Raw genomic sequence first — 12,445 nt, 5'->3', positions numbered from 1 at the left:
TGTTTTGATTGGCTGTCGTTTTACCGTTGCTGCAGGTTCCGCTATAGTCTCGTCTTGGGTGTTTGTGCATGGTTACATAAAGACTGCTTGTGTTTGTAGACTATTTTTGCTCTTAAATCTGGCAGGGCCAGGTGTCATAGATCAGGGCTTCTGCGTCTGGAGCACCGTCTAATGGATGTGAGACATGGAACAGGCCTCTCACAGACACACACACATACACACACAGGGAGGCGTGTAGATTAAGTGTGCATTAGTTAGCTGTCTGTTTATCCTCAGGAGGCCCACGGGACGACTGAGGCAGGGGTGAAGGAATGTATATCTACTCGGTGCACTGCGGCGATAAGGACGCTCAATCCGAGACGCGATTGCATGTTTGTAATCCAGGAAAAAAGGCGTGGAAAGTGCGGGCCTGTTACAAATCAAGGAACGGAGAGGTGGAAAAGTAGGTATTTGTGAGCGAGAGGAAAGAGGCAGTTGCATGCTGCGATGTAGAAAGAGCCATGTGGGATTTCTCTGGTCAAGAAGATCTTGGAAGCTGGTATTTGGACAAAGCTTCAAATTTTCCAGCCAGGAATGCACGTAGTCCCAGGGAGACTGCCAACCGCAGAGAGAGAGAGAGAGAGAGAGAGAGAGAGAAGAAGGGGGAGACAGAAAATAAGAGAGAAGAAAGAAAGGGAGGTAAAGAAAGAAAAAAGGCGGAGAGAGTCGAGGAAAAATGTCTGTGGACGAAGTGTGGGCGGGAATGTGAGAGTCGAAATCGCAAGAGAGGAAGCAGACGCTCGGCTTGAATATGCGCGCACGCGCACATTTTGGAATGAGAGAGAGAGAGAGAGAGAGAGAAGAAGGGGGAGACAGAAAATAAGAGAGAAGAAAGAAAGGGAGGTAAAGAAAGAAAAAAGGCGGAGAGAGTCGAGGAAAAATGTCTGTGGACGAAGTGTGGGCGGGAATGTGAGAGTCGAAATCGCAAGAGAGGAAGCAGACGCTCGGCTTGAATATGCGCGCACGCGCACATTTTGGAATGACAGAGCTGATTTGTGCAAATAACGTGGATGACTGAAAAAAAAAAAAACATTCAAGCGTCACACACACTTAAAGCAGTTTAGGTAAAGCCTTCCGAGGAATGCCACAGTGATGTCATCACGGCTGGTGTGAAAGTTAGAAAGTAAAGAAAACACTGTGGTTGGCTGCATGTGTGTGCGTGCGCGTCAAGTAAGTGCGCCTGGGGCTGCTGCATCTGGGAACGCACTGTACCGTGTTTATCTCAAAAGTGACCATGTGTGTGTCGAAATGAGTGTATATTTTTCTCCGCCATTTGGATGCCAGTGTGTTTATATCAGGCTCTGCGTGTGTACCGTATACTGTATATACAAGTCGGTCCTCTGTGTGTGTGCGTGAGTGTGTCCATGTGTGTGTTTGCTCGTCTTTGTTTGGATTGGGGCAACTCCAGCTGTGTCAAAGTGAGCCGCTCCAAATGCCTGAAATCCCAGAGGAGGAAGAAGAGGGGGGGAGCGAGGGGAAGAGTGAATGGAGGGTGAGACCAATTGGGGAGCAAGAGATTTTTTTTGGGGGGTGGGCTGGTTAACGTGTTCACTTAACTTCCGGGTCAAGGATGCTATTTTTGCTACACGTGCTTTCTGAATCGTTTGTGAATGGCATATTTTGTCTTGAAGTATTTCTACTGTCTAACTTCAACTGTCATTTTTGGTTTTGATGCTCCCTCTGCCCCCCCCCCCCCCCCCACAAAAGCATTCACTTCCTGCCCATCTCCCCCATGATGTCAGCCGCTGACCAGACTGTTGTGGTGTGTCTGCCTGTCTACACTTGCTGTGCAGACCTTCTGCTCCTGTACAGCAGGCACAGACAGGCAGACAGATGGCAGCCCCACTGACACCAGGAGCGCCCGCTTTGGTACAAATACCGTTTCCGACAACCGCGCTCCCCTCTCTGCCCGTTTGGTTATTTCTCGTCATCCCGTTGCACGCATGTTTCAAATTGAATTCTTCGAATAAAGCCATGGCGCCTCTCAAAATGTTCTGCAGTATTTTCTTTTGAACATCGAAAAACCTGAAGGGCTCACCTCGTTGTCCTTGAACCAGGACAAGCTCTCGGCGGTGAGAATGAACCAGTACTCCTTGGCGATGATGCTGACATTGTTGATGGTGAGCCATCCTTTTCGTATGACCTGCAGAGGGACCAAAAGTAAAACATTTAGACCGCGAAAGCTTGAATGAGGCACTGCTAATTCGAGAACAGGTTGACAGACTGAAACAGGGGCCCTCAATTACAAGTGAAAGGCGACAAAGAATGCATTTTTCCCCTCAATTTAAAGCGGTTCCCAAGAGTTTTAACAGTGACATGCTTTTGTAAAAAGACTCCACGGATCAAAAACATTTTAGCACACTTTTTACACTGTGTTTCGAGCCTCACTGAAATTAGCCTGCTTTGCGTTCTTACTGCTGAGACTCTACTACTGGGCCAAAGTACAGTAAGGCTTTCGTAAGCAGCACAATTAGGGGCAGAGCTACTTATTGCAAACTGACAGCATAAAAAGCATTTTCACACATGGAGGCAGCACTTCATCAAGCAACTGTGGAGTCATTTTCAGTCGACAGCAAGTGGGAAAAATGGCTGCCCCCTGAGATGGAGAAAAAAACAACAAAAAAAAAATGTGGATTTTGCTATTTATATTCCAAAAACGCAATGTTTAGCAGAAACCCGCAGAGGCCACAGCAGTATTGTAAATTGAGGACCCCTGCCTTGTGAGGCGGTAACGAATGACCCCAACTGATAAACATAGAGCAAAAGTTGTGAACATTTATGGAAAATCAAGTTATAGAGGAAGGTCACCGAGCAGGTAAAACACACCCCAGGAGATTGCCGCACGAAACAGAAAAGCAGTATCCATCAGGAGGTCAGAACAGGCAGAAAGAGACGGAAAGAAACACTGCACTGGTGATAAATAAAAGCAATATCGGGAAATGGGGAACTAAAGTGGGGAAAAAAGGTTGACATTAGTAATGCACGTACGCTAGACGACAAAAAAGAAAAATAAATAATGAAGCGGAACAAGGCCTTTTTTTGTCACTGTGCACAATTGCAACAGTCATGCCGACCCAGAATCCTGTGCACACATATGTCCAGCAGAGGCTTAAAGAGATTGGTATCCTACTATTAGACTTGAAGGAGGCGCCACACCCTGGAGATTGGGAGGGAGGGGGAAACACAAGGTATGAAAATTGGAATCAACTGTCGCTGGTCCTGATGAACATTTTGCTGATTATGAAACATTTAACGAAGGTGACAACATCATGAAAGAAGCCCGTAACAATTTAAATCCGCCAATCCAGTCCCTTGGTTTGAACGCAGCGGATGGACTGTGAGGAGCCAAGAACAAATCATCATCATTGGAAACACTTCCTGTAAAATGCTCGGTCACATATTCATTGGCGGCTTTGGAGGCACATGAACAATGATGCATGATGTGTACCATCAACGCTAGAAAAACAAGAATGATAGTGGAAAACCTTGTTAACATATTTACAAACAAATCTAAATTCATCTAAAACCAATGTTTTAGATGGTCCCTCTCCGCACTGCAGATTTTCACCCATCGAGGGTGCAGTGGAATAAGAGTTTGTTGGATTTACATAAAAACAGTGCGGAGATTGGTTGCACACATTGAAATCATGTTTCATCAACATAAATGTCTTTATTTTGCGCAATATTAATGCATGCAGCCACGCTGACGAAACATGATTGAGTGCCACCCAATGTGCATACTTTTTAAAATGCTCATCCAAAAATTTTTTTCCTATGCAGGTCGAGTACGTAACTTCTGGAATGAACGGGGGATGATCAATGAAATTCTAGCAGGCAGTCAGCGCTAAAGTCTCACCTGTTGTACTCCACCGCCAGCAACGATCTTGTTATCGCTACGGTGGCACAGAGGTTGAGCACTGATGGAGACAAAAGCTTGGATTTAAAATTTTTAAAACTCCTCGTTTGAGAGAAAATACTTCTATGATGTTTACTCACTGAGCAAAGCCAATAAAGTCTTCGTGTTTGGTATTAATATATGCGAGCTGCATGTCGATGAGCAGAGAGATCTGAAGAGAGGAAAACGTAGGTGAAGCGGAAGAAAAACAGAACCCGTGAAAGTCGAGCAATCGGGAAATGAAAACCAAATGTGACGGTCCGAACGCGCGTGACCGACCTGATCTCGGCATGTGCTCTCTTGTTCTCTGATTTCGGCAGTGACGAGACGCTCCGTTTCTTCCCGCAGCTTGGGAAAAGAACTGATCTTTAGGGAGAAGAGGTCACTTTAGTTAAGAGGCACAATGGCATTCATGTATGAGTCACCTACGGATACAGACCTTATTAAAGCACTCGTAAATGGTGGAGATCAGTTCCTTGCAGACCATGTCGACAAAGCCGAAACACGGAATTTTTAGTTTGGAGATCTGCTTCTTTACAATGGCCTGAAAAGCCATGTCGGGGGTGAATAGGCCCGTCCTGCGGGTGAACGAGGGAGGAAGTTACAACAAGCAAACTCTGTCAACATCAAAAGTAAAAGGATGACATCACCTGACGCCGTGGATGTTCCTGATGGCATAGGCGATCTCCATCCGCAGCTTTCTTTCGTCGCACTTCATCTGCGGCACAACGGAAGCAACATACATGAAAGTTGCAACTTGCAAGCGACGACAAAGTGCCCGTTGGCATTTTTCTGACCCATTAATCAATTTTGTGTCGATCAGTGAAACACGTGTTGGGGTTAAAAAAAAAAAAAAAAAAACGAAAAAGCCTGACAATTTAGCGTTGCCGCTCTTTCTAAGACCTCTGCATCTAGTTGGTGCTCAAGTCCTTAGTCGTAGCTCATCACAGGACGTGCCTCGAAATGGTCCAAAATGGCCAATGTTCAATTTTGTTCAATTTCAGACATGGTTCCTTGAGACTTTTTTCATGTGACCCGTTATAATAAACATGACCACTAAATTTCTGGTGGATTGATTAAAATGTTAAAATGGCAATTTTGTGTCGTCGGTGACACTGGTGTCGAGGGTGATTTTTTTTTTTTCTTCTCATCCATCTTTGATGATCGCCATGTGACACCATGTTCCACAGACATGAAATGGCGACAATAACGCTTTGCCATTTAGTGCCTATCTGTAAATTGGGGCTTTTTTTGGGGCAAATTCCCTAGTCAGAGTTCATCAAAGTATGAGCCCTGGAATTTGCCCTAAAGTGAGTGATACAGTCGGTGCAATTCTCCAGGCTCGTCTTGAAAATGTTCAAAGGCTATCATGCTATGTCTCATCAAGAACCTTGTTGAGTGTCACAAAACATCGAATAAGGTAAACGCACTTTGTGCAGCTGATAGGGGAAGCGCTCATGGAAGATCTGGTTGATCCTTGCTCCTCCCGACAGGTGGACGGTGTTCACTTCGTCGGCTGAGCCCTCAATTAACTTCTCAAAGTCGCCGGCCAGTTGCTGTACGACTCTAGGAATAGAAGACATGACGGGAGATGAGAAACTACCCCCCCACCTCCCAAAAAAATAAAAATACAGCAAGGCCCTGCCTATTTGCCGCTTGCTATTCATGAATGAACCTAATTGCAGTTTTTGTGCACAAGATGGTGCCAAATTTATTTTTATGGCTAATGTTGTAAGATGAGTTTTTCAATATTCACAGTTTAAAATATTTCTAAAGGCAATCGTAAACTTTTTAAGGACTCGCGGGTGTTTACTGTACACCCTCATGTGACTGACTTGATGAGGGTCTTGGTCTTGCACATGGGGTCATCTGGATTATACAGTTTGTACGCGTCGACTTCTTTACTGATGGACACAAGTAGGCCCCGCATGTGACTGTGGAGCGCAGGCAGACTGTCACAGATGTGGTTCGTCAATTGCTGCAAACAAACAAACTGTAAGTAACACGTGTGGCACAGCATGACGTTGGTCCACTTCTGTGCTGTCTGACCTGGTTGAGGTACTTCTGTAAGTGCGGCGTGCCCATTCTGTCAGACATGTGCCTGTAAGCTGGGTGGGACAGGAAAAACTTTTTCTCCGCTTGCAAGGCTGCCTTAATATCCTTTTTCCCTTCGATGTCCTTTTGACTGCGGTTCACTAGCCCAATATAACCTGGTGAGGAAAACAAAACAAAACAATGTACCACCTTTATTCAATGTAATGGTTTGAACTCAAGTTCTATTTGACTTCTGAAGATTTTTTTTTTCAGTACAAATGTTCCACTTGGCGTGCATCCCACTGTAGATGTTACAATATGGTTTGCGCGTTGGTCAACTGGTTAGCACGTTGGCCTCAAAGTGCAGAGGTGCAGGGCTCGATTCCGACTCCGGCCTTCCTGTGTGGATATTGCTTGTTCTCTCCATGCCTGCGTGGGTTTTCTCCGGGTACTCCAGTTTTCCAAAAAATAAAAATACTCCTACATTCCAAAAAAACTGCATGGCAGGCTAATGGACCACTTTAAACTGTCCCTACATGTGATTGTGAGCATGGATGGTTGTTCGTCTATGTGTGCCCTGCGATTGGCTGGCAACCAGTTCAGGGTGTCCCCTGCCTATTGCCCGAAGATAGCTCGGCTTAGGCTGCAGCACGCCCGCTACCCTTGTGAGGATTAGCGGATTAGGAAATGGATGGATGGATGTTACAACATGAGGCTCCGTGACTAAAGCTACGGCTCTGCGTTGCTGACTTGAGGGGCTTTTCTGTGAATAATGCATTAAAGCGTTTTTGGAAGAGGTATGAACTAGCCAAACACCTGGTATTGCTTCACTGTAAATCCTTATCTCATCTCTCACACACACACACACACACACACACACACACACACACACACACACACACACACACACACACGCCTGCGCACACGGTGACTCACCTCGTCTCAGTGGAAGCAATCTATTCTCGAGTATTTCCCGAGCATCTGTTCCTTTATCCATTAGGTCCAGCATGGTGATCACACCTATCGTGCGCTGGCCTACCATAGAGTTGGGGGAGGGGGCGGGGGGTAGACAAAGTAAAATATATAGATTTAAAGATTACATTTTAAAGGGAACATATGAAAAATTCACTTTTTAATGGCTTGGATAAAAATAGTTGGGTCCTTGGAGTATCTGATCACCCATCAAGTCATTTAAACAACCAAATTACAAAGTGTGGCAGGCTCAGCAGCTCACCCTGTGGGTCAACATCTTTGGCCAGTTTGAGTGCATCGGAGTTGGCCAGGTCCATGTTGGCAGGCGTCACAGCCAGGATGAGGCAGTTCTCCTTGCAGATGTACTGCATGATCATGTCTCGCACCTGGTACTCGATGTCTGGCGGCTGGTCACCCACAGGAACCTTGGTGATGCCGGGCAGGTCCACGAGGGTCAGGTTGAGCACTGCACAAGACAGATGTTAACGCGCTTGGAGTGGAATGCGTGACGACGATGCGAGCGTGAGGCGGGATTACCATTGGGGGAGAAAATGCGGAGGTTGATGGGTATGGGAGAGATGCCTTTGTTGTTTCCTGTCAGCCTACGGGTTTCTGCCTCGATTTCTTGGCGGATTTCATCAAAGTCCGAGAACCTCTTCCCCCTGCAGTGCAAAAATTCCCCATACTCTAGAGAGACAAGAAAGACGTGTGGCATTGTGGAATCCCCTTTCAGATCAATGCTGCCCAAATAATGGTCAGTATCAGTATTACGAGGGGTCGTTCCCATGCTGGCAACAAAAGAGAGAACACCCTTTATTAAAATTGTACAAATTCAACCCAAGGTGTCAATAATTCGTGTGGCCACCATTATTTTCCAGCACTGCCTTAAGCCTCTCGGACATGGGAGTTAAACCATTGTTTGGTCTTGGCCACCGTGCTGCGTCATCAACTTTCAGCCTAGCCATAGCGTATCTGTACGTAGGGCAACAATTATAGTATTATTTTTCCTCTGAGTTCTTTGCACTTTGGCTCCATATTGAACCAGAGACCAGCCTAAGAGAGTGTGGGATCAATTAATACCAAACCTGCACTCCGTTCAGACGTGAGACCAAATGAGTCACATGACGTCACGTGAGAAAACTGCTATTAGACCAAATTTTGACATTTTCACTTCGGGGTATACTCACTTTTATTGCCAGTTATTTAGATATCGATAGCTGTGAGTTATTTTGAAGGGACAGTAAATTTACGGTTACACAAGCAGTGAGCACTTCCCATCATGAAAGGGTTATTTCGTTTGTGTTGTCCAATGAAAAGATACAATAAAATATTCACACAAATGTAAGACGTGTACTCACTTTCGTTAGATACTGTACTTCATTGTTTGGTGAAGTTGGTTGATGTCGTAGTGGTGGGCATTATGTTGTGTGGCAATTAGTCTGCTGCATGCACCACATGCACAAATCCACAGTAATTAAAAAAAAAGTGCAATTCCAACTTTGTGATGATTAGCTGTCTCCACGATTGACAGTATGTGTCATCGCCCAAGGAAGGCAACTCTTTGTACTGTCCAATTAATCCTGCACGGAGGCCCTAAAAATTACCTGAGTTTTCTCTCTTCCGCCATCTAGTGGCAGCGCCAAGCGCACGCGGATAGATACAACTGCCAACATGCACACATTGAGTCAACAGAAGCCTCACTCACCGGTGTCGGCGTGATGTAGCTGTAGGACCAAAGGTCTGCGAGTGACAATCCCAGTGCCGCGGGGAAGGAAGTCTCTGTCAGAGAAAATAAAACATACGAACACTGAAAAGGAGAAGGAAATTCGAACTGACGCCAAAGCACTGATGCTTTAAAAAAAAAAAATCCTCTTTCCCATATAAATCTTGATTGGGATGTTTGTTTTCCTGCATCCTGCTCCCGATCACACTACTGGCAGAGAGCCCGAATTGGATATGTCATAACATGCAGTCAAACAAAGGAACTGAAACATATCAATGCACAGTCAGGAAGGTGAGTACAACAAGGCCTTCAGGCGTCACTTTGAAACAAATCCTAATCCGGACTTCAGGGATTTCAACTGGTCTCCTCCGCATCACGGAGCTGCATTGTCTGGGAAAAAAAAAATCTTGAAGGAAACTGACAAATGAGTCACAAGGCAGCGTGCTTTTTTTTTGGGACAGAATTAAATTAACCCTCTTGTCACATTGCACATCACTATCAGACTTGGACTTTACTTTGGATCTTATCACGCTGAAACACAAAAATCTGTGCTCATTTTGTCACACTGTAGACCACAATCCATTCCGTGCTGACTTGAAAAACAATCTTTCCCATAGGAAATAATGCCAAATTTGTTCCAGGCTCAAACGGTCGCAGTCATGAACTTTTTATCGACAGTACAGGCAATGTTTGGAGTCAAATTTCAATACGGTATTCCCAAATGTCGTGTAAAACCCAAGTTAAGCAGTGTATAATAAAACAAAAATAAAGTCATACTTTTTGAAGATGACCAACAGACAGGTAATGGACGTTGTTTTTCAGCACATTGCATGCTATTTACTGCTTTGTAAAGTTATCCATCATAGTCGACAGAATTTGTCTTCATAGGGTCACCGGTGAGCTAGGGCCTATCCCAGATGACTCTGTGAGAGGCAGGGTATGTATGCCCTGGACGAGTGACTGCACACATATAAACAACAAGGATTTGCAATCAATTATACGCTTAATAGTGTCAGAAACGCATAAAGTGACTTGGACAAGCAGCTGTATGGGTGGTGCACCCACGACACAGAGGTGATGCATCGCCTTTGCGGGACTCCGTCAACAAAGCAGAGTGAACGTTACTTATTGCCCTTTACTGCACTGTGTTGCACAGGTGAGCAAGTCTGTCTATGAAAAATTTGGGGACTTTGAAATACGGGTATTTGTGGGACAGAAAAACATTATATAAAAAACCGAGTGAGTTTACTAGTGAACTGTGCACAAATTGGGTTCTTCTACTTGACGTTGTCTTGCTGTTCAGCAGTTTTGACCATTATTTAACCTTGGCCATTCCTGATATAGTTTTATTATATTTTGGGTGATTTTTGAGGAGATATGGGAAAAAAAAAAAAAAAACATGGGCACATGGCAGGACCATCCAACCACGAAACTCATAACTGTGAAGCAAATGTGCCAAACCTGAGTCATCCACACCATCCTGCCTCTCAAAATTCATTCACTGCCATTGACGACGCTTGATGCCAGATGCACTTAATCTGCATTATATTGTTCATATTGTACAGCAGAACGAGTAACAATCACATCACTCAATACGTCAAAACTTCCCAAGCAGCACTCGATCCACCCGGTTAACATTCACTGGAACTTACCTGCCCACAAAGTTCTCCAGCACCGAGCTCTTCCCGGAACTCTGGCCCCCCACCACGGCAATCTGCGGCAGAAGGAGGCTGTAGCTCAGACCCGCGCTGCCCAAGGCGTCCTGGAGCCGATTGATCATCGAGATCATGCTGCACGGCGACGATGGTGGTGGTGAAGGAAGAGGAGGTGGCGGTGTTGCTGTAAAGTCGGAATTTCCGAGCCCCGGAACGCCCCCCTGAACTCCCCCTCAACTTTTAAGAGGGCTGCCCCGCCGCGTATCAACAGCAAGTTGGAGCTAAAGGTGATAAAGTGACACTCAAAAATCACACTTGACACACCGTAAAGAAACAAAGGCGGCAGAAATGGACACGTTGTGGCAACATGAAGAATACACAATGCTATTATCGTCACATGATGCGTTCAAGAGCCTCCCAGTGTTACGTCCAATGACATTCACGGCGACGACCCATCCCGCAGTTGCCCCTAGCAACGGTGCGACCAAATTCTTAGTTTTCTTGAATAATTTACGACACCGGTACTCTTACATTTATATGACTAATAAGACAAACAAAGTTATTCTTAAAGGGACTTAAGTTAGGGGCGTGTTTGCTAACTTGTTAGTTCACAAGAGCTAGCGTCCAGATTTCGGGCGACCCAACCGCTAATGCACTCTTAAACTTATTTTGTTGACGCAGGCTCACTTTTCACACGGTTTCGCTTCTCCTTACCTCCGCGTCGACATTTAGGAAGTTAGCCGCGATGCTGAGTGGGCTCCAGGGTTAGCTTGAAAGAGGAGAACGTGGAGGAGCAGGCAGAGAGCGAGAGAAAAAAAAAAAAAAACTAAAACCACCCAACTTTTGACAGCTAACGGGCGCGAAAGGTCTGCGCATGCGCCTAAGACAACAACTTGTAAAACATCCTCTCATGTAAACGTATATTTATATTTGGGGATATGATGCCATTATAATTCCTGTTCCTTCTTTAATGTAGGCAACTTAAATGATCGAATTAAAAACGCGTGGGTGGGGGTCAATTCCACTTCTACTGTAAATAACTCTTCCTCATTCCGAGGTAGTGAGGCGTGTGCGGGGCAAAGGAGTGCAGCCTGAGGGGAGTGAAATGGAATCCTGGCGCTAAAAATATGGGTGAAATAATGCAGAGTGTAAATGAGATAAGACCCATTTAGATGAGATAAAATACACTGCTGCTTTACTTTGCAATAACACGCGCAACATTAAATCGAGAAAAGAACAAAAAAACAAAAGTATTCAACGACACTTCCCTTTTCCCACAACGTCGTGACAGCCTTATTCCAAAATGGATTAAATTCATTTTTTCTTGAAATTCTACTCTTACCACCCAATGGGGATTTTTTTAAAACAAATTTATTAACAATGGAAAAAAATAGAAAGCGTCTTTGTTATGAAGCACAAACCTAAGCTCAGGTGCGTCCCGTTCCCATTGATCATCCTTGAGCTTGTTCGACATATTAAATGGAGTCCACCTGTGGTAAACCCTGATTGGAACGATTTAGAAACACACACCTGTTTATGTCTGGTCTCAGGGCATGTCTGAGCACAACCCAAGTATGAAGTCGAAAGAATTGTCAGTAGGCTTCAGTGATAGGATTGTTTCGAGGCACCGACAATATTCTGCTTTGGAGGTCCCAGTGGCCTTACTGTGGTGACTTAAACTAAGCTGTTGTATCACCATGACCTCACTTATAATAGCCTTGCCTATCTTATGGCACGGTTGGGCACAGTTACAAGTTGAATCCTGTTTAGAACATGGTGGACTGATGCTCCCCATTCAAACTAACAGAGTAAAGGGGCAAAACTGACCAAAGATACAGTCAGCGTGTCGAGCCTGATGGATAATGAGGACTTGAGGCTGCAGTTGCTGCCAAATATGCGCCTACAATGTATTAAGCATAGGCTATGAACATTTAGATGTATATAAATGAGCTTTGTTTTTAAATAGTTATAATTTGCATAATTTTTTTCCCCATGTTGTCATGATCAGGTGTTGTGTAAAATTGTGGGGGATACCGGTAATTCATTGCATTTTGTAATAGTGCTGTAACAAAATGTCAAAATGTTGAAGGACTGACTACTCTCATGAAGCACTCGACACTTTTTTTT

General features: G+C 44.8%; 1 protein-coding gene across 3 annotated transcripts in view; it reads right to left on the bottom strand.

Moving 5' to 3' along the window:
- The window catches only part of LOC109531978 (dynamin-2-like), a 55,391-nt gene extending 42,966 nt beyond the window's left edge, over positions 1-12,425 (bottom strand). The window contains exons 1-17 of one of the 3 annotated variants that reach the window (XM_019896518.1): positions 11,740-12,425; positions 11,033-11,087; positions 10,316-10,599; positions 8,646-8,719; positions 7,478-7,627; positions 7,203-7,406; positions 6,905-7,003; positions 5,984-6,144; positions 5,770-5,912; positions 5,365-5,500; positions 4,585-4,652; positions 4,374-4,512; positions 4,214-4,300; positions 4,036-4,106; positions 3,896-3,956; positions 3,170-3,196; positions 2,078-2,182 (exon numbers count right to left, since the gene is read on the bottom strand). In XM_019896518.1, the coding sequence (XP_019752077.1) occupies positions 2,078-2,182; positions 3,170-3,196; positions 3,896-3,956; positions 4,036-4,106; positions 4,214-4,300; positions 4,374-4,512; positions 4,585-4,652; positions 5,365-5,500; positions 5,770-5,912; positions 5,984-6,144; positions 6,905-7,003; positions 7,203-7,406; positions 7,478-7,627; positions 8,646-8,719; positions 10,316-10,452 (1,662 nt within the window). In that variant the 5' untranslated portion in view covers positions 10,453-10,599; positions 11,033-11,087; positions 11,740-12,425. Of the gene's footprint in view, positions 1-2,077; positions 2,183-3,169; positions 3,197-3,895; positions 3,957-4,035; positions 4,107-4,213; positions 4,301-4,373; positions 4,513-4,584; positions 4,653-5,364; positions 5,501-5,769; positions 5,913-5,983; positions 6,145-6,904; positions 7,004-7,202; positions 7,407-7,477; positions 7,628-8,645; positions 8,720-10,315; positions 10,600-11,032; positions 11,403-11,739 lie in introns of those variants that run through there. The other 2 variants (XM_019896519.1, XM_019896520.1) reach the window with 2 other exon arrangements.
- Between the last annotated feature and the right edge of the window lie 20 nt (positions 12,426-12,445).

Source organism: Hippocampus comes, unplaced genomic scaffold (assembly GCF_001891065.2).
Source record: "Hippocampus comes isolate QL1 unplaced genomic scaffold, H_comes_QL1_v1.1 scaffold22, whole genome shotgun sequence".
NCBI lineage: Eukaryota > Metazoa > Chordata > Actinopteri > Syngnathiformes > Syngnathidae > Hippocampus > Hippocampus comes.
The sequence above is the reverse complement of the archived record's forward strand: the minus strand, read 5'-3'. Positions and strand labels throughout refer to the sequence as shown.